The sequence below is a fragment of the Salmo trutta genome, chromosome 14 (assembly GCF_901001165.1).
Source record: "Salmo trutta chromosome 14, fSalTru1.1, whole genome shotgun sequence".
Taxonomy (NCBI): domain Eukaryota; kingdom Metazoa; phylum Chordata; class Actinopteri; order Salmoniformes; family Salmonidae; genus Salmo; species Salmo trutta.
Window position 1 is genome coordinate 64,550,439 of NC_042970.1, and position 26,302 is coordinate 64,576,740.

The window sequence follows — 26,302 nt, forward strand, 5'->3', positions numbered from 1 at the left end:
TGAGAACAGTACGTGTCATCACCTGGAAAATGGAATAGACAGCAACGAGCTGATTTGACTCTCGAGTGAGTCTGGTGTTGCGTAGTCTTTGTGTGATTCCCTGCAGTGTTGCGTAGTCTTTGTGTGATTCCCTGCGGTGTTGCGTAGTCTTTGTGTGATTCCCTGCGGTGTTGCGTAGTCTTTGTGTGATTCCCTGCGGTGTTGCGTAGTCTTTGTGTGATTCCCTGCGGTGTTGCGTAGTCTTTGTGTGATTCCCTGCGGTGTTGCGTAGTCTTTGTGTGATTCCCTGCGGTGTTGCGTAGTCTTTGTGTGATTCCCTGCGGTGTTGCGTAGTCTTCGTGTGATTCCCTGCGGTGTTGCGTAGTCTGTGTGATTCCCTGCGGTGTTGCGTAGTCTTCGTGTGATTCCCTGCGGTGTTGCGTAGTCTGTGTGATTCCCATTCCCCAGTCATGTTTGTCTACTGCATCAACATGGTGGATGATTAAAGATACAACCTAATTAGAGTTAAGACTGTATTTCTCAGACTGGAAAGGCTAGTTTGGGTTACTGTATCTTATTGGGAGTCTGTTTTTAAAGGTATCGTCTGTTTCGAATAGAAATGTATGGTGTAGAACAGATATGATGGTCTTTCATGGAGTACGTCCGTTCTTCATTGCATTTCTCCCTGCAACATTCTGAACATTTCACCTCACCAAGTGTGTTAACAGGAGAACGGTGCTTGGAGGCACAGGGTTTCCCAGTCATCCCCTGATAAGGCATCTGTGCCCCCCCCCTCCCTCAGTTATTTGGTTTTGTCTAGAAGGGATACAGCTTTTGTCAGTTGACTTTTCGTAGCAGGTTTAGGGGAACTTGTGCAGCAGGTTAGGATAATAAGGTTAAGGTTAGTGAAAATGCTTTTTTTTTTTTTTAAACAACTTTTGATGTTAAATTTGACAAAAGATGTATTTCATCTAGACATGACCCAATTACAGCCTTACCCAGTCAGTCCCAACCCTATTTATCCTCTTTCTCCATTCACTCATTGATTACTTCCACCCAGTAAATTCTGCTTTCATTTAGTAATTTCCCTGTATACCAATTCCTTCATTCATCTATCCCTCAATCTGCCTAGCCACCCACCAACCTATTATTAGGCTATTGCTGTACATAGGGCTGCCAGGGTATATAGATCATTTGTAATTAGTAGTGCCTCTCTTAAACTGCCATTTATCTGCTGCAGTGGTGATATTTTATTCACTGTGACATTAACAAGGGCATTATTCCAACAGTATTTTCTCAGTTCTGTGTGTTTGTGGCGAGAGTGAGACTGAATTGTACCCTCTGACATCCAATTGTTGATCTAATACTCAAATGCTCTTATTCCCGCTTCCCCAGAGATCCCTGAATAAACTCGGTGCATCGTCTATAGACCGCATCATTGCTGTACGACCTTGTCATTCGGATGAGAGCGACCAGGCAGGGGGAAGTTGCGGTTAAAGTCGAGACTTTTTTACCTTATACTATATACAGTGCCTTTGGAAAGTATTCAAACTCCTTGACTTTTTCACCGTTTTGTTACGTTACAGCCTTATTCTAAAATGGGTTAAATAAAAAGAAATTATCAACAATCCCCATAATGACAAAGTGAAAAACGGTTTTAGAAATTTTAGCCATGTTATTTAAAAGAAAAAACATACCTTATGTACATAGTATTCAGACCCTTTGCGATGAGACTCGAAACTGAGCTCAGGTGTATCTTGTTTCCATTGATCATCCTTGAGATGTTCCTACAACTTGATTTGGAAAGGCAATTGACTGTCTATGGTGACCAAGAGCCCGATGGTCACTCTGACAGAGCTCTAGAGTTCGTCTGTGGATATGGGAGAACCTTCCAGAAGGACAACCATCTCTGCAGCACTCCACAAATCAGGCCTTTTATGGTAGAGTGGCCAGACAGAAGCCACTACTCAGTAAAAGGAACATGATAGCCCACTTGGAGTTTGCCAAAAGGCAAAAAGAGACTGACTGTGAGAAACAGGATTCTCTGGTCTGATGAAACCAAGATTGAACTCTTTGGCCTGAATGCCAAGTATCACGTCTGGAGGAAACCTGGCACCATCCCTACAGTGAAGCATGGTGGTGGCAGCATCATGCTGTGGGGATGTTTTTTAGCAGCTGGGACTGGGAGACAAGTCAGGATCGAAGGAAAGATGAACAGAGCAAAGTACAGAGAGATCCTTGATGAAAACCTGCTCCATGGCGCTCAGGACCTCAGACTGGGGTGAAGCTTCACCTTCCAACGGGAAAACAACCTTAAGCACACAGGCAAGACAACGCAGGAGTAGCTTCGGGACAAGTCTCAATGTCCTAGAGTGGCCCAGCCAGAGCTCGGACTTGAACCTGATCGAACATCTCTGGAGAGTACTTAAAATAGCTGTGCAGCAATGCTCCCCATCGAACCTGACGGAGCTTGAGAGGATATGTAGAGAAGAATGGGAGAATCTCCCCAAATACGGGTGTGTCAAGCTTGTAGGGTCATACCCAAGAAGACTCAAAGCTGTAATCCCTGCCAGGGGTGCTTTAACAAAGTACTGAGTAAAGGGTCTGAATACTTATGTAAATGTGTTTATTTTTATTTTTTAATATATACTGCTCAAAAAAATAAAGGGAACACTTAAACAACACAATGTAACTCCAAGTCAATCACACTTCTGTGAAATCAAACTGTCCACTTAGGAAGCAACACTGATTGACAATAAATTTCACATGCTGTTGTGCAAGTGGAATAGACAACAGGTGGAAATTATAGGCAATAAGCAAGACACCCCCAATAAAGGAGTGGTTCTGCAGGTGGTGACCACAGACCACTTCTCAGTTCCTATGTTTCCTGGCTGATGTTTTGGTCACTTTTGAATGCTGGCGGTGGCCCGCCCGTTCCCCAGACCTGAATCCAATTGAGCACATCTGGGACATCATGTCTCGCTCCATCCACCAACGCCACGTTGCACCACAGACTGTCCAGGAGTTGGCGGATGCTTTAGTCCAGGTCTGGGAGGAGATCCCTCAGGAGACCATCCGCCACCTCATCAGGAGCATGCAGGCCACACACACTACTGAGCCTCATTTTGACTTGTTTTAAGGACATTACATCAAATTTAGATCAGCCTGTAGTGTGGTTTTCCACTTTAATTTTGAGTGTGACTCCAAATCCAGACCTCCATGGGTTGATAAATTGGATTTCCATTGATTATTTTCGTGTGATTTTTGTTGTCAGCACATTCAACTATGTAAAGAAAAAAGTATTTAATAAGATTATTTCTTTCATTCAGATCTAGGATGTGTTATTTTAGTGTTCCCTTTATTTTTTTGAGCAGTGTATTTTTATTTATTTTTAATCTGTTTTTGCTTTGTCATTATGGGGTATTGTGTGTAGATTGATGAGGGGGAAAAAAACACATTTATCAATTTTAGAATAAGTCTGTAACGTAACAAAATGTGGAAAAAGTCAAGAGGTCTGAATACTTTCCGAAGGCACTCTCATCAAAGGTGTTGTATGTACAATATTTTTTGGTATTGGTGGGATTATGTGCAGCACCCTACAGGCACTACTGCTTACTGTGATTTGGAAGAGGCTGACTTGTATTTAGCACAGCCCACCTCACTGCTGCGTTATCACTACTGGTATCAGGCAGCAGTCATAAGACTGGGGTCAGATGAGACGATTTGGTCGGTAACCGGGACCGCATGGCATTCCAGCTGCCACCAAGATGCTAAAATGACAGCTGAAATTAGACCACTTCAGTTGTCGCTCTTGCCTATGTACTTTATGATGTTCTCATCTCACCCCCCCCCTCTCTCTTTTCTCCACCCTCTGTTGCAGCTGAAACTTGTAGATCGATCCATCGTTATCCGAGACATTGTGCGGCGGATGAATTCTAACGTAAGCCGAGCTCCCTCTCCTGTCGTATCACTACACTGTGTTAGCTGATGACACCCTACATGACTGGCGTACCAACACAGGATGACTGTACAGGCTGCAGTGTTTTTATGTAGAATGTGCTAACGTGCCTTTTATCAGAAAGCGCGTACAATGCCCTCTTTAAGATGGGGATTGACGCAAGCATTTACATTTAAGTCATTTAGCAGACGCTCTTATCCAGAGCAAGCACACTGATATATTGAGTAAACATTTTAGCGTATGTGTAGCTTATGCTAATGTTCAACACCTGTCCCCAGGTGGTATTTATTGAGTTGACTAGTGATAGAAAACTGAAATTAAAATGCACCGACACACATTGGTGCGTTGTTTTTGGATGGTGTCATGGGGATGGTGATATGGTACACCTTGTCTTGTTTGTGGTTTCCAGGACAACCAGTGTGGCATCGTGACCAACATCGACATAGAGTGTGCTGTAAAACTAGTGGGGACCAACTGTGTCCTGTATCCCGTCAACAGTAAAGACCTACATCACATCTGGGTAAGAAAAAACAGAGATGGACACAGTATTCACTTGACCACACTGTCCACAGAGGAGTTGCAAGATGGAAACATTTCAACATGTGATTTATCAAAATAATGTATTATTTTGTAAGGATTTATATTTTAATTAACCATTTGCTTATATATAAATACAATTAGGCTATTCAATTGTCTTGTCCTTCTCGAGTATCTGAGATTCTTCAAATAGCCACCCTTTGCCTTGATGACAGCTTTGCACACTCTTGGCATTCTCTCAACCAGCTTCACCTGGAAAGCTTTTCCAACAGTCTTTAAAGAGTTCCCACATATGCTGAGCAGTTGTTGGCTGCTTTTCCTTCATTCTGCAGTTCGACTCATCCCAAACCATCTCAATTTGGTTGAGGTCAGGGGATTGTGGAGGCCAAGTCATCTGATGCAGCACTCCATCACTCTCCTTCTTGGTCAAATAGCCCTTATATGGCTTGGAGGTGTGTTGGGTCATTTGTCCTGTTGAAAAACAAGTGATTGTCCCACTAAGCGCAAACCAGATGGGATGGTGTGGTAGCCATGTTGGTTAAGTGTGCCTTGAATTCTAAATAAATCCCTGACAGTGTCACCAGCAAAGCACCATCACACCACCTCCTCCATGCTTAACGGTGGGAACCACACATGCCGAGATCATCTGTTCACCTACTCTGCGTCTCACAAAGACACGGCGGTTGGAACCAAAAATCTCAAATTTGGTCTCATTAGACCAAAGGACAGATTTCTACTGGTCTAATGTCCATTTCTCGTGTTTCTTGGCCCAAGGAAGTCTCTTCTTCTTATTGTTGTCCTTTAGTATTGGTTTCTTTGCAGCAATTTGACCATGAAGGCCTGATTCACGCAGTCTCCTCTGAACAGTTGATGTTGAGATGTGTCTGTTACTTGAACTCTCAAGGATTTATTTGGGCTGCAATTTCTGAGGTTGGTAACTCTAATGAACTTATCCTCTGCAGCAGAGGTAACTCTGGGTCTTCCTTTCCTGTGGCAGTCCTCATGAGAGCCAGTTTCATCATAGCGCTTGATGGTTTTTGTGACTGCACTTTTTTTCCCAGATTGACTGACCTTCATGTCTTTAAGTAATGATAGACGGTCGTTTCCCTTTGCTTATTTGAGCTGTTCTTGCCTAAATATTTTATTTTTGATTTAATCTTTATTTAACTAGGCAATATGTACTTGGTATTTTACCAAATAGGCTATCTTCTGTATACCACCCCTATCTTGTCACAACACAACTGATTGGCTCAAACGCATTAAGAAGGAGAGAAATTCCACAAATTAACTTTTAACAAGGCACACCTGTTAATTGAAATGCATTCCAGGTGACTACCTCATGAAGCTGGTTGAGAGAATGCCAAGAGTGTGCAAAGCTGTCATCAAGGCAAAGGGTGGCTACTTTGAAGAATCTCAAATATAAAATATATTTTCATATGTGTAACACTTTTTTTTCGGTTAGTATATGATTCCATATGTGTTACTTAATAGTTTTGAGGTCTTCACTATTATTCTACAATATAGTAAAAACAAAAACCCTCGAATGAGTAGGTGTGTCCAAACTTTTGACTGGTACTGGAAATGTACCACGTCAATGTCTCTGTTACAATCATTTGTTTCATGTGTGTTCCCTGCTAGTCTTTCATGTATGGGGACTACATAGCCTACGACTTCTGGCTGGGGAAGGTGTACAACCTGACCAACCACATCATCCTCAAGCTGTCCAATGGAGCCAGGTACAGAATCTGTCCCAGTATGAGTGTAATTTCAAAACTGTTTAATTTACATCTATATGTCTGCTTCAAGCTTAGCTCAACTTCTCCCTCTACTCCTGCAGGTGTTCCATGAATGTGGAGGACGGCGCCAAGCTGTACGACGTCTGTCCACACGTCAGTGACTCGGTAGGTGAAATGTTTTTGTGTGAAAACGTAGCCGTCTGCCCTCGTCCACTGCACTTCACTGACCGGATAAGGCCGGCTGGGTGGAAGCAATATGAAATGAACTTACTCACAGCCTTGCGCTTCCTAGATCCTCCTTATTGACCAGAGGTAGATGTGTTATACTTTGTAACAGGGCTCGGGGTCAATTCCATTTGAGCTGGGTCAATTTAGGAAACCGATTTTAGATAATTGAGTTTAAATGGAATCGACCCTAATCTTGTTTAAGGCAGCAGGTTGCGTGGGTCCAATATTAATCGGAAACTGTTGTGCTTTGACTGGGAGTGCCTAGGTATTACTCCCCTTCACTTTGGCTGTTATTTCAGAAACAATACAACCGTTTCTACGTAGTCGACTATTAAAAAAAAACACAAAAAAAACCCACTGAAGGTTGTTAAGTACTAGCTATGTTCTCCTGTCATTTGTTGACATGACCAATGAGCAGCAGGATATCTTCCAGATCTTTTTAGATTCTCCATGGACTGGGTTAGGGAAACTGCCTCTGTGTTAGTAATATGTATCTCCTTCCTGGTTGGTAGGGTCTGTTCTTCGAAGAGGCCTACGGTTTCTACCCAGGCCAGGTGCTGATCGGGCCGGCCAAAGTCTTCTCCAATGTCCAGTGGCTCTCCGGGGTCAAGCCCGTACTCCGCAAGAAGATCAAGTTCAGGGTGGTGGTCGAAGAGGTATGATGATGGCAATTTACGTGTTTATAGTCGTGCATTATTCACAGGTAACAACTTGGGCTCTGAGTTTTTCCTGGTTTTTACTGACCACATCACCTTACCACCTAATAATAGGCTTTTCTACTTCAGCACGTGTGATGTCACTGCTCTAAATGGTTATCTCTGTGTCATGTGACCCCCCCCCCCCCCCCCCCCCAATAGGTCCAGGTGGCGGAGCTGAAGGTCACGTGGATCACCAAGAGTTACTCCCCCAAGGGCACGGACAGCGTCTACCCCCCTCCGTCCACCATCTCACAGGAGAACCTCTGCAGGTACTATACTGTCTGTCTGTTACAAGGCTCTACGCTGACCTTTTTTTTTTTTTTTTACAAAGAGCCCGTGAGCGCCTAAGTTGAAAAATGTAGGCGCACACAAAGAAATTTAGGAGCATAATGAAAAATATTTGAATCCTTCATTTTTCTAGGCACACTGGTACTCCAAAATTAAAATTACAGCTCGCACAGCAAAATATTTTTTTGGCGCGTATGTGAGTAACATGGTCGCACTAGAGCCCTGCATTCATTGACTCACCCAGCCATCCACACTGGGGAACATAGAGGCTGCATTTCTCCATCATAGATATGCAGTGTATGGACAGTCTATTTCTAGTGATCTGGTCCACACACATTATATACACACCTCATAATCACATCTCTCACTCACACCTGCATGTCTTAATTGGATGCTTACATGAACATGGTGAAGTTGTCACTTTATAAAAAGGACCGCAGTCGTTTTTTTAAGCTGCACTGTAAAGCCTATGGTCGTAGCTGGAGAAAGAGCAGTTCTCCTCAAAGTTTCAAACGGTCAGAACCATTAGCATTTGAGACGGGTGAAATCCAAAGCTGTTCTATATTAACCCCCTTAAAGTCAATGTCCGACGCCCCTGAGGAAAATTGAATTAGCATAATGAAAGTATCTCCATTTAAAAGTCTGTCAATTTAATCTGGAGTTGGATGCATTGGATGCGACTCAATCCACTGCAGCTACAGTTGAAGTGGGAAGTTTACATACACCTTCGCCAAATACATTTAAACTCAGTTTTTCACAATTCCTGACATTTAATCCTAGTACAAATTCCCTGTCTTAGGTCAGTTAGGATCAGCACTTTATTTTAAGAATGTGAAATGTCAGAATAATAGTAGAGAGAATTATTTATTTCAGCTTTTATTTCTTTCATCACATTCCCAGTGGGTCAGGAGTTTACATACACTCAATTAGTATTTGGTAGCATTGCCTTTAAATTGTTTAACTTGAGTCAAACGTTTCGGGTAGCCTTCCACGAGCTTCCCACAATAAATTGGGTGAATTTTGGCCCATTCCTCCTGACAGAGCTGGTGTAACTGAGTCAGGTTTGTAGGTCTCCTTGCTCGCACATGCTTTTTCAGTTCTGCCCACAAATTTTCTATAGGATCGAGGTCAGGGCTTTGTGATGGCCACTCCAATACCTTGACTTTGTTGTCCTTAAGCCATTTTGCCACAACTTTGGAAGTATGCTTGGGGTCATTGTCCATTTGGAAGACCCATTTGCGACCAAGCTTTAACTTCCTGACTGATGTCTTGAGATGTTGCTTCAATATATCCACATAATTTTCTTTCCTCGTGATGCCACCTATTTTGTGAAGTGCACCAGTCCCTCCTGCAGCAAGGCACCCCCACAACATGATGCTGCCACCCCTGTGCTTCACGGTTGGGATGGTGTTCTTTGGCTTGCAAGCCTCCCCCTTTTTCCTCCAAACATAACGATGGTAATTATGGCCAAACAGTTCTATTTTTGTTTGATCAGACCAGAGGACATTTCTCCAAAAAGTACGATCTTTGTCCCCATGTGCAGTTGCAAACTGTAGTCTGTTTTTTTATGGCAGTTTTGGAGCAGTGGCTTCTTCCTTGCTGAGCGGCCTTTCAGGTTATGTCGATATAGGACTCGTTTTACTGTGGATATAGATACTTTTGTACCTGTTTCCTCCAGCATCTTCACAAGGTCCTTTGCTGTTGTTCTGGGATTGATTTGCCCTTTTTGCACCACAGTACGTTCATCTCTAGGAGACAGAACGCGTCTCCTTCCTGAGCGGTATGACGGCTGCATGGGTCCATGGTGTTTATACTTGCGTACTATTGTTTGTAAAGATGAACGTGGAACCTTCAGGCGTTTGGAAATTCCTCCCAAGGATGAACCAGACTTGTGGAGGTCTACACATCTTTTTCTGAGGTCTTGGCTGATTTCTTCTGATTTTCCCATGATGTCAAGCAAAGAGGCACTGAGTTTGAAGGCCTTGAAGTACATCCGCAGGTACACCTCCATTTGACTCAAATGATGTCAATTAGCCTATCAGAAGCTTCTAAAGCCATGACATCATTTTCTGGAATTTTCCAAGCTGTTTAAAGGCACAGTCTACTTAGTGTATATAAACGTCTGACCCACTGAAATTGTGAACAGTGAATTATAAGTGAAATAATCTGTCTGTAAACAATTGTTGGAAAAATTACGTGTCATGCACAAAGTAGATGTCCTAACCGACTTGCCAAAACTATAGTTTGTTAACAAGAAATTTGTGGAGTGGTTGAAAAACAAGTTTTAATGACTCCAACCTAAGTGTATTTAAACTTCTGACTTCAACTGTACCTATGTCGCACTTCCGCATCTGCGGTGAACGTTGAGAGTTAGAGCGGTGTTTGTCAAACCCTGAGACATCCGAAAATCGGTGTTCTCACAAAATCATCTGTAGTGTCCGAACGGTTTGCTCGACGACTCCCACAAGCGTCTTGGGACACGTGTTGTCAGTTCAGCCCATCTGTCGAGTTCTATCGGTTGTGTCCTAACGGTTTGGGCTCCATACTAATATGACCCCTCTGTGGAAAGCTGAGACTCTGCTTTCGGTTGTTTTGTCGGTTGTTTTTCTCTAAGACGCCCAGAGGCCTCACAAGTCTTAAGGTCCCCAGGTTTGAAATAAATGTATGAAATTATATATGGAGAATGTTTAGTGACAAAAATGTGTTTGTATGGTCTAATAGTAGTAAGGCCAAATACAATTTGTAATTTTTTTGGCTTAGATGGGGCGTAGACTGTTGTGCCAAAAATAAGGGGTTAAATACATGTACAAAAAATAACAAATGTTACCTCATCTTTCTTATCTCAGATGTAGGACAGACACTTCAGAACAAACCTGTTTTGGGGACTATCTGTTGTTCCATGTTGTGAATCTGTTATTCAACACGTTTGAATGGTCCAAAATATTTTTTCATCATATTTTTTTGATACTTCAAGGGTTGATTGGTCATTTCTGCAGATAAATATTGACATATTACTAGCAAAAATTCAAATCTGCCGAAATGATCAGTGGGTGATGGGGAATCTGCTAGTGGCTCAAGTGCCTACACACACACACACACACACACACACACACACACACACACACACACACACACACACACACACACACACACACACACAAAGGGCCATTCGGCTACAAGAAGTCAGCTTTGAAGGATCCAGCTCAGTATACAATTTTAATTTAGAATCGAAAATGAATGTGTTCATGCAACAAATGTTAGTGCATCGTATCAGAGCCCATGTATCTAGATGGAGAGCTGCTCATCCCTAACACACACCCATTATTTTACATCTATAATCCTTCTAATAACATGCTCCCCCTACATGTGTTTGTTCTGATCCAGAGTGAAGCGTCTGGGCTACTATGACCACACCCAGAGGCAGCTGGGGGAGAGGGCCCTGTACGTGTTCCCAGCCAAGGGAGACACCACACACATCACCTGTGAGTGGCCCGACGGGGCCCCCGGACTCCCAGAGGACCCCGTAGCCAGGAAGGTGTGTGTGTGAAACAATTGATCACAATGTTGCCTCTGTTTGCACAGATACTCCATGTATCCAATTTTCTTCCCTCAATGCATGCACTAACAACTGTATATTTTCGCCGTGTTTCGTATTATATCAGTGTCCTATGACAATGTCCTTCCTGCAGTTGAAAAGAATGTTCAAGAAGGAGTTGTTGGGGAAGAAGACCAGTGAAAATGCAGACACGCAAGGTGCCAACCAGCATTCTACCGACAACACGGACAGCCTTGATGGTACATCCTGCTTTTATTTATATCTATGTTGGTCATCAGACATTTTTCCTTGTCATTTTTTGGCAGATATCCTCACTTAAAACAGATGACGAGCTCAATTGTTTTATTTTAGAATAATTTCTGTCTCAATACAGTCTACTCCCGAGTGCCCATCTGATAACAGCACACCTTGTGCAGGGTAGTTCGCCCCACAATTAAAATCTATTCTTCATGCTTAGGTCAGTCCCAAGTCACTGCATATACTGTACCACTAGTCAATTTTACATGTAAAACCAACTCAACGACAATCAACCGTTTCGTCCCCCTCCCCACACCCAGGTGACCTCAAGCCTGACAACACCCACCCAGACTCCACCGACCACACCGCCCTCCCTCGCCCTCATCACCCCAACAACGGCCCCAACCACACCCTCCAGCCGTCGCCCCTGTGCCCTCCCCCCTCTGACCCATGGCCCGAGCCCGCGGAGCAGGACGCAGACGACGAGGCGGGGGCGGAGGACACGGACGACACGTTGTCGCTGACGTCGTCGGCGAGCAGCACTGCGTCGTCGCAGAGCGGCGGTCTGGGGGGCTTGAACAGGAAGAAGAGCATCCCGCTGTCCATCCGCAACCTGAAGAGGAAGCACAAGAAAAAAAGGACCAAGTTCTCCCGCGAGTTCAAGCCCGGCGACAGGTGAGCCAGTTGTCAATCGAAACAATTTGTATTCATAGTATGCCATGTGACCTACAAATGTAGCGGACTACAAATGTATACAAATGACTACAAATGTAGCAGGCAAGGTCAGAGCCTAGGCCACACTTCAGTCCTCTCCCCTCTTTCTTTCTGCCTTCTCTCCCTCACGCCCTCCCTTTCAGAACTTCAGCTATTCCTCCCTCTCTTGCACCCTCCCTCCATTTTTCTCTCTCCATTCAGGAGATGTCTCTTCCCTGGCCATCTCCTTCTCTCCTTGGCACGTGTTAAGGATGATCAATAGCTTACTGGCCAGAATTCAGCTACCTGCTGGCAAAAATGCTGCATCCTTGAACCTAGTGTCACTTATTTATTGTTTGTCACATGCATATGAGTACGGCGCCCCTGGAGAAAATAAGGGTGAAGTGCCTTTCTCAAGGACACATTGTGCCTCTCCCAGCTTCTCATGCCTCCCAGCCTTGTACAGATAGACAATCACATCATTATCCTCCGTCTAAGGCCAGAGACAGAGGCTGCATCCGAAATGGCACCCTATTCCCTATAGTAGTGCACTACTTTTGTCAAAAAGGGAATGGGGTGCCAATTCTATTTGGGACGTATACACACAGAGCGGGTCACCTTACACCCACTCCTCAGCCAAACGGACCAGTGTTCATCGATCCAACATCTTGTCTCCTAGAAAATGTCCTCTCCTTACGAACCTTCTGATGGCTTGTTACTAACTACGGGGATGGATTTCAGGCTGATGTCCCAGAGCAGATGTACATTAATGACCCTGGGTGTTATTACGCTGTGTGGATGCTGCCAGTGACCGTGTGACCTGGCCTTGTCTTCAAATCTTGAACCTAGCACCAATCCAGTACTAGTACCACTCTATGGCCGATATGGTACTACTAGGCCTAGTACTAATCTAGTGCCAATCCAGTACTAGTATCAATCTGAATATAGTACCAATTCAATATTAGTACCAATAACAATCCACAGGTTATACTAGCATAAATCTAGTAGTATTGGTGCGTTGTGAAAATGAATACGCTCACTACCGCACTCGCTCTCCTTGTGGTACTCTGACTAAAAACCCAATAGTTAAGTTCCTTTGTTATTAAAAGCACAGCGGTACCAACAATTAGCTATGCACCATTAGTTTGGCGTTTCCAAATAGGGTGACGTTTCCAAATAGGTTGGCGTTTCCAAATAGGGTGACGTTTGGGTCGATGTAACCTTTTCTCAAGACATTGCAGAATTCAAGTACTTCAATTTCTACCAGGCGCCATTCAAAAGCGGCAGGTTTTCCAAGGCTGCATATCCAATATTTCCTATATAGTGCACTACTTTTGACCAGAGCCTTGGTTAAAAGTAGTGCATTACATAGGCAATAGGATGCCATTTCAGACGCTGCCCAAGGCTGTCATTTCCCCCCTTTTAAGGTTCCCTGTAGATCAGATCTGATGGTTAAATATAGCTGGCAGCTGATAAATCATGTAGCATGTGCTTAGGTGTGCCCAGATAACATCCAGGTCCTCTGATTGAAAGAAACAGACAGGGAAAGGATGATGGAGAGGGTAAAAGAGCCAGGGAGATCAAGAGGGAGGGGGGAGGGGGGGATGAGATTGAGTTGCAGGGGGAGAGAGCGAGAGGAAGACTGATGGGGGGGAATACAACGGCAAGGGAGAGGTAGTGACTGAAGTTAAGAGGCAGAGCAAGGGGAAAGTGGCTGAATTCCAGTGGGGGATTGAATTGAGTTAGAGGAGAGAGTGATTTAAAGAAAAGACAAGTCATGAGATGGATATTATGACTGGAGGGAGACAGTGCCGGAGGATGCAAGGCGGAGGAGATTAGATTCTGCACCGCGCGATATCTTTGATTCACACTGCTGCACACTGCAGTTTAACTTTCCGTTGTGTAACCTATAGGCATTTTCCACTCTTAACCAAAACAACTTAGTGAAATTGTTAGGCCTTGTCAGTGAAGACACAAATTCCAGTATTAGTTAGTCACTAGTTGTAATATCTCCCTGTTTTTTAACCGTCAGGGTGGCGGTAGAGGTTGTGTCCACCAAGACCTCGGCCGACGTCCTCTGGAAAGATGGCCGTATGGAGACCCTCATCCGCTCCAATGACCTCATCCCCATCCAGCACCTGGACAACCACGAGTTCTGCCCCGGAGACTTTGTTGTCGACAAACGACGTAAGTAGCTAGCGCACTTCCCACTCGTATTCAGACCCCTTGACTTTTTCCACATTTTGTTACGTTATAGCATTATTCTAAAATAGTTTAAAACAATTCCCTCATCAATCTACACACACTACCCCATAATGACAAAGCAAAAACAGGTTTTTAATGTATTTAAAATAAGCAGAAATCAAATCAAAGGTTATTTGTCAAGTGCGCAGAATACAACGGGTGTAGACCTTACAGTGAAATGCTTACTTACAGGCTCTAACCAATAGTGCAATTTTTAAGTAAAAAAAAAAGGTATTAGGTGAACAAATAAAAACAATAGTGAAAAATAACAGTAGCGAGGCTATATACAGACACCAGTTAGTCAGGCTAATTGAGGTAGTATGTACATGTAGGTATGGTTAAAGTGACTATGCATATATGATAAACAGAGTAGCAGTAACGTAAAAGAGGGGTTGGGGGGGGGGCACACAATGCAAATAGTCTGGGTAGCCATTTGATTACCTGTTCAGGAGTCTTATGGCTTGGGGGTAAAAGCTGTTGAGAAGCCTTTTGGTCCTAGACTTGGCGCTCCGGTACCGCTTGCCATACGGTAGTAGAGAAAACAGTCTGTGGCTAGGGTCTTTGACAATTTTTAGGGCCTTCCTCTGACACTGCCTGGTGTACAGGTCATGGATGGCAGGCAGCTTAGCCCCAGTGATGTACTGGGCTGTACGCACTACCCTCTGTAGTGCCTTGCGGTCGGAGGCCGAGCAGTTGTCGTACCAGGCAGTGATGCAACCAGTCAGGATGCTCTCGATGTTGCAGCTGTAGAACTTTTTGAGGATCTGAGGACCCATGCCAAATCTTTGTTTCCTGAGGGGGAATAGGCTTTATCGTGCCGTCTTCACGACTGTCTTGGTGTGTTTGGACCATTCTAGTTTTGTTGTTGATGTGGACTCCAAGGAACTTGAAGCTCTCAACCTGCTCCACTACCTACCCTCAGCACCTGGGGGCGGCCCGTCAGGAAGTCCAGGATCCAGTTGCAGAGGGAGGTGTTTAGTCCCGGGGCCCGTAGCTTAGTGATGAGCTTTGAGGGTACTATGCTGTTGAACGCTGAGCTGTAGTCAATGAATGTTGATACCTCATCAATGATACCTTATTTACATAAGTATTCAGACGCTTTGCCCTGAGACTCAGGTGCATCCTTTTTCTATCGATCATCCTTGATGTTTCTACAACTTGGAGCCCACCTGTGGGAAATTCAATTGATTGGATATGATTTGGAAAGGCACACACCTGTCTATATAAGGTCCCACAGTTGACGGTGCATGTCAGAGCAGAAACCAAGCCGTGAGGTCGATCGAATTGTCCGTATAGCTCAGAGACAGGATTGTCAAGGCACAGATCTGTGGAAGGGTACCAAAAAATGTCTGCAGCATTGAAGGTCTCCAAGAACACATTGGCCTCCATCATCCTTAAATGGAATAAGTTTGGATCCACCAAGACTCTTCCTAGAGCTGGCCTCCCGGCCAAACTGAGCAATCGGGGGAGAAGTGCTTTGGTCAGGGAGTTGACCAAGAACACGATGGTCACTCTGACAGAGCTCCAGAGTTCCTCTGTGGAGATAGAACCTTCCAGAAGGACAACCATCTCTGCACACCACCAGTCAGGCCTTTGTGGTAGAGTGGCCAGACAGAAGCCACTCCTCAGTAAAAGGCAAGAAAGCCCACTTGGAGTTTGCCAAAAGGCACCTAAAGGACTTTGACCATGAGAAACAAGATTCTCTGGTCTGATGAAACCAAGATTGAACTCTTTGGCCTGAATGCCAAGCATCACATCTGTAGGAAACCTGGCACCATCCCTACGGTGAAGCATGGTGGTGGCAGCATCATGTTGTGGGAATGTTTTTCAGCGGCAGGAACTGGGAGACTAGTCAGGATTGAGGGAAAGATGAACGGAGTACAGAGAGAGCCTTGATGAAAACCTGCTCCAGAGCGCTCAGGACCTCAGACTGGGGTGAAGGTTCACCTTCCAACAAGACAACGACCCTAAGCCCACAGCCAAGACAACGCAGGAGTGGCTTCGGGACAAGTCTCTGAATGTCCTTGAGTGGCCCAGCCAGAGCCCGGACTTGAACCCGATCTAACATCTCTATAGAGACCTGAACATAGCTGTGAGGTGGCACTCCCCATCCAACCTGACAGAGCTTGAGAGGATCTGCGGAGAAGAATGGGAGAAATTCTTCAAATACAGGTTTGCCACGCTTGTAGCGTCATACCCAAGAAGACTCGAAGCCTTAATCGCTGCCAAAGGTGCTTAAACAAAGTACTGAGGAAAAAGGGTCTGAATACTTATCTAAATGTTATAATTTCATAATTATTAAAAACATTTTTGCTAACATTTCTCAACATGTTTTTCCTTTGTCATTATGGTGTATTGTGTGTAGACCGATGAGGGGGGAAAAAATATTTTAGAATAAGGCTGTAACATAATAAAATATTGAGAAGTATGTATACTGTATATAGCACCAGTATCCTTTCTACATACTTTGTATGTGGTTTTAGTCATTTACGTTTACGCAGGGCAAAAAATGACTATTTCCAAACATGAATATAGGGGAAACGCTGACTATAATTGCTGGACTAGAAACTAAAATATCAGAGCCAGAACAGTACGGCTCAGGTCAGCCCTGTAATGTAAATCAGCTATTAGATCAGCTCATATTTAGGCCATTGTTTGACTGTACCACGATGTTTACTCTATCGTCTATATTTAACATGGTTTAAATATAGAGTTTATTTTGGTTCTGTAACTGTGGAGGAAATAAACGAGGGAGCCATTTATCAGGTTGACTTTCATACATGGTGTCCTTGGTGATACATTTTGTGCCTCAGGTCAGAAAGTAACTTCAGCTCTCTCTGTGTGTGTGTGTGTGTGGTCACACAGCCCAAGCCCCTACGGACCCAGGCGTGTACGGGGTCATCCAGTCGGGCGACCACAAGGGCAGGACGTGTGCCGTGAAGTGGATCAAACTCAACGCCTCCAGCGACAACGTGGAGGTCAGTCTGCTGGGCATTGTGGGTCACCCGGGGGAACAACAACCTTTTTTAAATATTCCATAGCTCTATAGAAATTGAATTTGGGCCAGTCTGAAATGACTCTATTCCACGTTAACCTATTCCACATGTAGTGCACTACCTGGGCCAAAGCAATAGCCCCATGGTCCTATTGCTCTGGTCAAAAATAGTGCACTATATAGGGTGGCTTGTAGTGTCATTTGAGCTGAATGATATCAGTCTAATGGGTGACGGTTTTGTTTGTTTAGGTCATAGGAGAAGAGGAGGATGTTAGTGTGTACGACATCGCCGACCACCCAGACTTCCACTTCCGTACCACTGATATCGTCATCAGGATAGGGAACTCTGAGAACGAGCGGAATACAGAGTGTGAGAACGATGTAAGTTCGAAAATGTCATTCGTTTTGTCACTTGACATGTTAGTAGTTTTCCCCGTGGCTCTTGTTGTGTTATTTTCCAGTCCACGTTGTACAGGTGCTTTGGCCTGGTTACACATCCACCATAGTTGCTAAAAGCGTGCTCTGAAAGGAAATATCATCCAGTACAGTACTATAGTGTAGAAAGAGTATTTTCACATACCGGTCTTTTATCTTCTGCCCAGACGTCAGTAGGTCAGGTCTTCAGAGTGGACGTGAGCAGCAAGGTGGAGGTGGTGTGGGCTGACAACTCCATGACCATCGTCCTGCCACAGGTACTCATGGTAATTGTAGTCTTTCTGTCCCACATGCGGAACTTTTCTGTCCGCATGCGAGGTTGTAGTGGTCACTAATCGGTGGCTCTGTTGGTTTCTGTTAAGTTTTTGTTGGCTTGTGTTCACTATGCCAATGATGTGTGCTACTACTGTACCTTCTTGCTCAGGTTTCTGTTCATGCTAATTGTGTGTAATCTGAATTTGTGTTGCAGATGGCATGCTGCTGTATGACTTGCTTGCTGCCCTTTTAAAAATGTATTATTCTATAATGACATTTGATATTGACACAAAAAGCACTTAATGAAAGTTAGTAATTATTAATGAGTGCTTATAAACGCGGCGCTGATTTAGTTTGTTCTCTAACCCCCTTCCATCTAGCACCTGTACAACGTGGAATCTGAGATCGAGGAGACTGACTATGACTCTGTGGAGGAGAGCAGCAGTGGCCTGTCCACGGAGGAGTGGGAGGACGAGAGCGACAGCTGGGAGACTGATAACGGCCTGACTACCAACGAGGACGACCAGCACCCCGCCAACGAGGACACCGCCACCCCGGCCCCCACCGGCCCCAGCCCCTTCATCATCCCTCCTGAGGAGGGCGGCAAAGCAGGGGCCACCACCGCCACCAAGCCCCCTAACGCCACAGAGGACCTGGAGGGAGCTGGGGCTATAGCCAGCCCAGGCGCTGGTGCTGGAGGAACCACCCCTGGAGCAGGAGGTGGTGATGCTGCAGAGAAGCTCCCCGGGAAAGAGGGCACGCCGCGGGGCTTCCGCGAGCTGAAGGAGGCCCTGAAGATCCTGGAGAGCCTGAAGAACATGACCGTGGAGCAGCTATGGACAGGCGGCTCGCCTACCTCGCCCACGTCCGGTGCCGCGCCCTCCGCCAACGGGACTAACACCAACGCCGCCACTGCCATCACACCCGAGAAGCCCACCAAGGAGAAGCGCTTCCTGGATGACATCAAGAAGCTTCAGGAGAACCTGAGAAAGACCCTGGACAATGTGGCCATCGTGGAGGAGGAGCGGATGGAGGCAGTGGTGGAGGCCGGAGGAGGCGGGGCAGGAGGAGGTGGGAGTACGGAAGGAGGAGAAAGAGGGGGTGAAGAAAGGCCCCAGGAGGAGGTGGCGAAGACCCCAGGAGCGGCACCAGAGTGGCCCAGCGATACGCCTGTCCTGTGCCAACAGAGTGGTGGCAAGCCTGGCGTCACCTTCACCAGTGCCAAGGGAGAGGTGTTCTCTGTGCTGGAGTGGTCACCAGGTGAGGACGCAACACTGCGCTTTTAGCTTGTCATTGTTTGAGTTTGTTACTGAGACATCCACTAAACTAGTAGTACTGGGAGAAGAATACACCCCATGACTTAAATATCCCCAAAAATGCCCTGTTCGAACATTTCAATGCACTGGTCCATTACTTCAGATGACCTTTTCCAAATACTCACTAAATGCCTTGTTGGAATACCAAAACATTTATCTGCCTCCTGCCAGACACCCACACCTTTAAGAAGATGGAGTTCCAGCCAGCCGAGGCCAAGAAGTTTTTCAGCACCGTGAGGAAGGAGATGGCTCTGCTGGCCACCTCGCTGCCCGACGGCATCATGGTCAAAACCTTCGAGGACCGCATGGTACGCTCACCGACACCTGCGAAGAGAGCCGTTTGGAAGTGATCCGAATGTAGTCGATCACAGCCAAGTATTAAATTGCATCAGACCACTCTTCAGTGGCTAAAGTGACGCCGGTTTTGAGCTGCCAGTTTCTCTGCACTCATTAAACACTTGAGTTAAAAACCTCTTCGTGCTGTTATTTTTGAAGATAAGTGATAATTCTGATGATGATAGTGAACATGTGCTACTCTCGTTGACGTTTAAGTGGCTCTCCATGCCTCCTCTTTTTCTTCACCCTGTCCCCCTCTCTTCATAGGACCTGTTCTCAGCCCTGATCAAGGGGCCCACGCGCACCCCTTACGAGGACGGCCTGTTTCTCTTCGACATCCAGCTGCCAAACATTTACCCGTCGGTGCCGCCCCTCTTCCGCTACCTGTCACAGTGCAGCGGGCGCCTCAACCCCAACCTCTACGACAACGGCAAGGTCTGCGTCAGCCTGCTGGGCACCTGGATCGGCAAGGTGAAAGTAGACCTTTATCCCTCCCTAAAAAAGTGTGATACTTGGTATTTAGGCTATTTTATTAGGATTCCTGCGGCCCACATGAAACATGACATAATACAGAACATTAATAGACAAGGACAATACCAATACATACACACAAATTACAGTATCTAGGGCAAATACTTAGACCACCCATTACCTTCCCTTTGACTGTTCTTAGACCACCCCTTACCTTCCCTTTGACTGTTCTTAGACCACCCCTTACCTTCCCTTTGACTGTTCTTAGACCACCCCTTACCTTCCCTTTGACTGTTCTTAGACCACCCCTTACCTTCCCTTTGACTGTTCTTAGACCACCCCTTACCTTCCCTTTGACTGTTCTTAGACCACCCCTTACCTTCCCTTTGACTGTTCTTAGACCACCCCTTACCTTCCCTTTGACTGTTCTTAGACCACCCCTTACCTTCCCTTTGACTGTTCTTAGACCACCCCTTACCTTCCCTTTGACTGTTCTTAGACCACCCCTTACCTCCCCTTTGACTGTTCTTAGACCACCCCTTACCTTCCCTTTGACTGTTCTTAGACCACCCCTTACCTTCCCTTTGACTGTTCTTAGACCACCCCTTACCTTCCCTTTGACTGTTCTTAGACCACCCCTTACCTTCCCTTTGACTGTTCTTAGACCACCCCTTACCTTCCCTTTGACTGTTCTTAGACCACCCCTTACCTTCCCTTTGACTGTTCTTAGACCACCCATTACTGTCCCTTTTTTGACTTAAAAAAAAATATTATTTTGAACATTATAATCTGTTTGTATAAAATGTGCCTCACACAGTCTTCCCTGTTCATCAATCCTCAGGGTACAGAGAGGTGGACCAGCAAGTCTAGCCTGCTGCAAGTGCTCATCTCCATCCAAGGCGAGTCTAAACTGACCTCACTAGACCTACTCTTACAGTCACGCACACAGATTTGATTTGGTCCTTCACCAGGTCAGGTTTGGGTCCTGTAGGGACACCCCCGTTGTCTTCCCTGCAGCAGAAGTGTATGTTTTATTCATGCCGTTCATTAACATGTCGGCTCCGGCTGCGGTGAGTGTCACACACCATCACCCTCTGACAAGACTGTTGTGGTTAAACTGCCTCAACTTACCATCAGCAATGTTCACCTCAGGATGTTGGAGACAATTATAGGATTTGTTGCTATCGCAAACTAGGCTTATAGGCTTATACAGGTTAATCCTCATAAGGCTGAATACATGTGAATTGTCATGAAGGTGTTTGGGGTTAACAAAAGTGTTTGAATCTTTCCGTACACTAGAATACAGGGTTCATGTGGGAATGTCTTTTATTTCTAAGGTATTTGGGTCCTTTGTAACTTAATGATCCAATTTAGCTCAATATCAAATCATTTCTGGGTAACAATTAAGTACCTTACTGTGATTGTGTTCAATTCAAATTGTCAAAAAGAAACCAATAGCTTCTTAGCAAAGAGCAATTTCTCAAGCAAGATTTTGTGTAGGACTGTCTGGAAGTGGTCTGAGTCGGGAGGGGAAAACTAGCTGTTATTCTCTTATTGGTCTATTAACTAATTTACCGGTACGCCTGGCACCTACTACCACACCCTGTTCAAAGGCACTTCAATCGTTTGTCTTGCCCAGTCACCCTCTGAATGGCACGCACACACAATCCATGTGTCAAGGCATAGAATTCCTTCTTTAACCTGTCTCCTCCCCTTCATCTACACTGATTTGAAGTGGATTTAACAAGTGACATTAAGCGATCATAGCTTTCACCTGGTCAGTCTGTCATGGAAATTTGTATAGTCTGTGTATATAAAATGCACGACAATCATTTTTTTTTGGACTGCACTGGGCCTTCAATGCTTCATTGTGGGTCTGGTAGAATCTAAAGAGTGTGCTGTGTGTGTCTCTCCCAGGCCTGATCCTGGTCAACGAGCCCTACTACAATGAGGCAGGTTTCGACAGTGACCGGGGCCTGCAGGAGGGCTATGAGAACAGCCGCTGCTACAACGAGATGGCCCTCATCAAGATGGTGCAGTCCATGACCCAGCTGCTGCAGACTCCCATAGAGGTCGGGGATACAAATTGATTTGTGTAGATTTTATGATTTGATTGTATTTGTGTGAATACTAACATACAAAAAATCCCCCCCCAAAAAACGGACAGTTATTATATGCATATTGACTGACAGGTTAACTCTTTTGCTGGCAAAATGTTTTTGTTTGAAAACTGCATCTGGACACAGCTTTTTTTGTTTCACCTGGCTGCCAGTTCATAATCTTTTGAACATAATTTGAGGAGTTGCCTGACACTCAATAGGAATGGGAGATGGAGTCATACAGCAGTGCTGAGGCAGAGGGCTGGTAGTGAGGCGACTGGCTACTATTCTGAACTCGGTGTGGTGAGCTTTTGACGTCCAGAGCTGCTGAGGCATCATCCTAGTGGGTGTTACCCCGAGTGGAAGAGGACTAGTCCAGTGGCTAAAAGACCCTCTCATCACCATCTGCCATCCTCTGACCAGCTCCCTCCGCTCAAGCCATGAACTGACCCTCTCCATCTTCGGAGGGAAAGACTTGGCCTCTATTGGTTGACCTGTCATGATATATTGCTTGTTTGTTTTTGCTCTTGAAGCTCTTTTGAGATTCAGATCACGGTGAGATTGAGCCATAATGACTCTATTTTGTCTGTTTCCAAACAGGTGTTCCAGCAGGAGATCCGGCAGCACTTCACCTCCAGCGGCTGGCGCCTGGTGCACCGCCTGGATGCCTGGCTGGAGCTCCACGAGCTAGCCGAGAGGGGCCCTCCTCCAAGACCATCCCGGGACAGGCCTCCCTCAGTGGAGCCTCTAGACGAGACGCTCCCCTTGGATCTTATTGCCCACAGCACCCCCAACAAGCACCAGGACACCGGGGATGAAGAGCTGGAGGACTCTGGCCTAAGCCTTTCCACCACCGCCACCTCCCAGCAGGAGCTCAGCCGGAACTTGGACTGCGACGGCGCCGTCTCGGCCAGTGAGGTGGCCGGGGCGAGCGTGGTGGTCTCCGGGTCGGTTAGAGGGGCCTCCTCGGACTCTGGGGGCGGTAGCCAGCCGGCGGTGCGACCAAAGAAGCGCAGGAAGAGCTACCGGAGCTTCCTGCCCGAGCGGAGCGGGTACCCAGACATTGGCTTTCCCCTCTTTCCTCTCTCCAAGGGCTTTGTGAAGAGTGTGCGCTGCGTGCTGCTGCAGTACCGGGCCGCCCTGGCCGCCAACTCCATCCCCGACCACGTAGAGGACAAGTAAGTGACTAGTGACTCCCCCAACGCCCACCACCTCCTCAGCCCACCCTCCAAGAGCTGCACTGTGCCCCCAATGATCTCCCAAATAGCCCCTGTACCCTCTGATCCCCCTTGCCCAGCTGCTGCCCAGTGCCCCTGCCCCTCGGCCATCTATCTAGTGCACTCTTGCCCCCCCCCAGACCACTAAAAGCTAACTTGGTGTATGCACTTTCCTTCAGTGTCCAGACAGAGGCCAGATGTGAAGGGAGAGGAGTGGAAGTGTCTTATGGAGATCTAAGCCACGGCCCATAAGCGTCCTCCCCCATATTGGACCTTCTGAGCTCTCATGGACACACAGACAAGGAGCGAGAGCCTCGACTGGAAGGCAGCGCCACACGTCTCCCCCTCGTGGTCGCTGACGGAGGAGGAAGGAGACGAGGACAGATGCAGAGAAGCTGGTTTGATAAAAAAAGGTGCCATTGACTTGCAACGTCTATAGCTGCTTTAAGGGGAAGTGGAATTACCTGAAGAGAGACATTCTTCGCGAATTGGCGCCACAAATTAAAATGTTACTCCGCTGTGTCAATTGGATCTAAAAAAACTAAATGGCGACAGTAGCCATGGCGTCCTGGTATCTGCAGTGTCCAAAAGTGCAACCCGGACAGATTCTCTAAGCTGGGTTTTTCTCTGAACTACGTTTCCCAGGCTCCTTTGACCCTGGCGGGCACCCTTAGCACTGCTCCTGTGCCCCGTTACCACCCTGCACTCTCCAATCAACAGACAATCTCGGCAGGGCTGGGCACCTTTTGACCATGCTGACGTATTGAGTTTCTTTTAAAAGTAGATGTTACTGGGTGTTTGCTTTTTGCCCTGCTCCTCTTGTTCTTTCTCGCTTTAGAGACACACACACACACACTATCTGAATGTTATTAACTGCCCACCTACAACCGCTTCACTCTGCTATGTCCTTGCTGGTTTCCTCGCCAATCGCTCGCACCGAAACATGCCGTTGCAGAAACACTTGAGTGACAAGTTTACATACTCATCACCACTTCTGGATGTTATATACACTACTAGGCCCTACGGTACATCTCTGGCTCTAGAATAGAGGAGTGCAGTTACACGTAACTATATGAAGGACTGTCTGTTTCCTCTAGGTAAGGTCAAATGAGCTCTTTAATATCTTTGACTGTAGAACGTTTCCATTCTAAGACTTGATAACTTTCTGACACTGTACAGACGGTTTTAGTTATATCACCCATTTCGCTCTTAAGACTCAACTTGACATATTTTTTTTCTTCTACAAGGGATCAAGGCTAGGTTGAAAATACACAGTGTAAGACAGCGTTCGAAAAACACATTCATTGGACCAGCACAGTTGCTGATTCTACAGGATTAGCATCGAAAACGTGACCCGTGGCTGTAGATAATTTGAAGAAAAAAAAATGTTTAAATGAATAGAATGACAGAAACATGTGTTTGAGTAGTTAGCTGAAATTTACTATGATTGTGTTTATTTTCCACTATAATACCGACATTTCTGTACTGCTAACATTAACTTCCATTCATTTTCGCTCTGGCGCTGGTCCAATTTAATGTTTATTTTGTAACGCTTCTCCATAGAATTATTACGTTGTCTTAACCTTCTCCATCTTCAAGGTAGTGACCTTTGTCCTTTCTTGCAGCTTTCATTGACCTTTGAGTCACTTAAAGGCTGGTCCTCCAGAGCTATCCCACAATCCTCTCTTCTGCTCACTCATTAGGCTACAACTAGAGGTGGAGCCACAACAGTGCACATGACACGAGTAAAAACGCGATCCATTCCATCACTAAATGAGTCATATCTCAACATGTTGCCTTACTTGAATTGTTGTTCTTCTTAATATATTATCAGACCCTATGTACAGATCTGCTTGTTACCCCGGCCTGACACCCACTACGTTCACCCCCATTCCAGTGTTCAGAGGTTGGACGTCTAACATCAGATCCGGGGTCAGTTTTCCCTGGACTTGTGCTTAATTTAACCATTCGTAGGTAGGAAAAATGAATAATAAATATAACAAAATAGCTGGTCCCAGATCTGCTTTGACAATGGCAACAGCCCACAAGTTGAATGGTGAAGTTACATAGCTTCAGCCACTATATTCCAGTGTTACTCTCAACTGCTGTTTGTTTGGTGATGGAGATAGATTGATTGAAGCTTGTAGACAGAGATTGAGTGTGGATGCAGAAGGTTTTGATAAGCTTATACTTGATTTGGTTTTGTTCTTGCCCTTTTGCCTTGAGCACAATGAAGTGTCACTGTTTGTCCCCAAGATCGGAGTGCTGTCCCGTTCTCTTTAATTTTCCCAGTTTAAAGGGTGAATGATGCACTTTTGACAACATGGCCTCTGGCATAGTCATGCTTGTACTTTGTGATATTACTTTCATATTTCTTTAAATTATTGCTGGTTTGTTTATACTTGCTTGAATTGGGTAAAAATGGTCAGTGTTCTAAACTCAGCAAAAAAAGAAATGTCTTCTCACTGTCAACTGTGTTTTATTTTCAACAAACTTAACGTGTAAATATTTGTATGAACATAAACTGAACAAGTTCCACAGACATGTGACTAACAGAAATGGAATAATGTGTCCCCGAACAAAGGGGAGGGGGTCAAAAGTAACAGTCAGTATCTGGTGTGGCCACCAGCTGCATTAAGTACTGCATTGCATCTCCTCATGGACTGCACCAGATTTGCCAGTTCTTGCTGTGAGATGTTACCCCACTCTTCCACCAAGGCACCTGCAAGTTCCTGGACATTTCTGGGGGGAATGGCTCTAGCCCTCACCCTCCGATCCAACAGGTCCCAGACGTGCTCAATGGAATTGCGAGCCGGGCTCTTTACTGGCCATAGCAGAACACTGACATTCCTGTCTTGCAGGAAATCACGCACAGAATGAGCAGTATGGCTGGTGGCATTGTCATGCTGGAGGGTCATGTCAGGATGAGCCTGCAGGAAGGGTACCACATGAGGGAGGAGGATGTCTTCCCTGTAACGCACAGCGTTGAGATTGCCTGCAATGACAACAAACTCAGTCCGATGA

General features: G+C 45.7%; 1 protein-coding gene across 2 annotated transcripts in view; it reads left to right on the plus strand.

Annotated features, from left to right (window-relative positions):
* The window catches only part of ube2o (ubiquitin-conjugating enzyme E2O), a 50,239-nt gene extending 24,492 nt beyond the window's left edge, over nucleotides 1-25,747 (plus strand). The window contains exons 2-21 of one of the 2 annotated variants that reach the window (XM_029776844.1): nucleotides 3,860-3,919; nucleotides 4,347-4,457; nucleotides 6,113-6,210; nucleotides 6,312-6,375; nucleotides 6,951-7,094; nucleotides 7,296-7,405; nucleotides 10,809-10,959; nucleotides 11,114-11,219; nucleotides 11,538-11,892; nucleotides 13,943-14,097; nucleotides 17,020-17,132; nucleotides 17,399-17,530; nucleotides 17,752-17,841; nucleotides 18,220-19,099; nucleotides 19,327-19,463; nucleotides 19,759-19,962; nucleotides 20,804-20,861; nucleotides 21,880-22,034; nucleotides 22,662-23,239; nucleotides 23,458-25,747. In XM_029776844.1, coding sequence (XP_029632704.1) covers nucleotides 3,860-3,919; nucleotides 4,347-4,457; nucleotides 6,113-6,210; nucleotides 6,312-6,375; nucleotides 6,951-7,094; nucleotides 7,296-7,405; nucleotides 10,809-10,959; nucleotides 11,114-11,219; nucleotides 11,538-11,892; nucleotides 13,943-14,097; nucleotides 17,020-17,132; nucleotides 17,399-17,530; nucleotides 17,752-17,841; nucleotides 18,220-19,099; nucleotides 19,327-19,463; nucleotides 19,759-19,962; nucleotides 20,804-20,861; nucleotides 21,880-22,034; nucleotides 22,662-23,239; nucleotides 23,458-23,530 — 3,774 coding nt within the window. In that variant the 3' untranslated portion in view covers nucleotides 23,531-25,747. Of the gene's footprint in view, nucleotides 1-3,859; nucleotides 3,920-4,346; nucleotides 4,458-6,112; nucleotides 6,211-6,311; nucleotides 6,376-6,950; nucleotides 7,095-7,295; nucleotides 7,406-10,808; nucleotides 10,960-11,113; nucleotides 11,220-11,537; nucleotides 11,893-13,942; nucleotides 14,098-17,019; nucleotides 17,133-17,398; nucleotides 17,531-17,751; nucleotides 17,842-18,219; nucleotides 19,100-19,326; nucleotides 19,464-19,758; nucleotides 19,963-20,803; nucleotides 20,862-21,879; nucleotides 22,035-22,661 lie in introns of both variants that reach the window. The other variant, XM_029776846.1, reaches the window with a different exon arrangement.
* The last annotated feature ends 555 nt before the right edge of the window (nucleotides 25,748-26,302 follow it).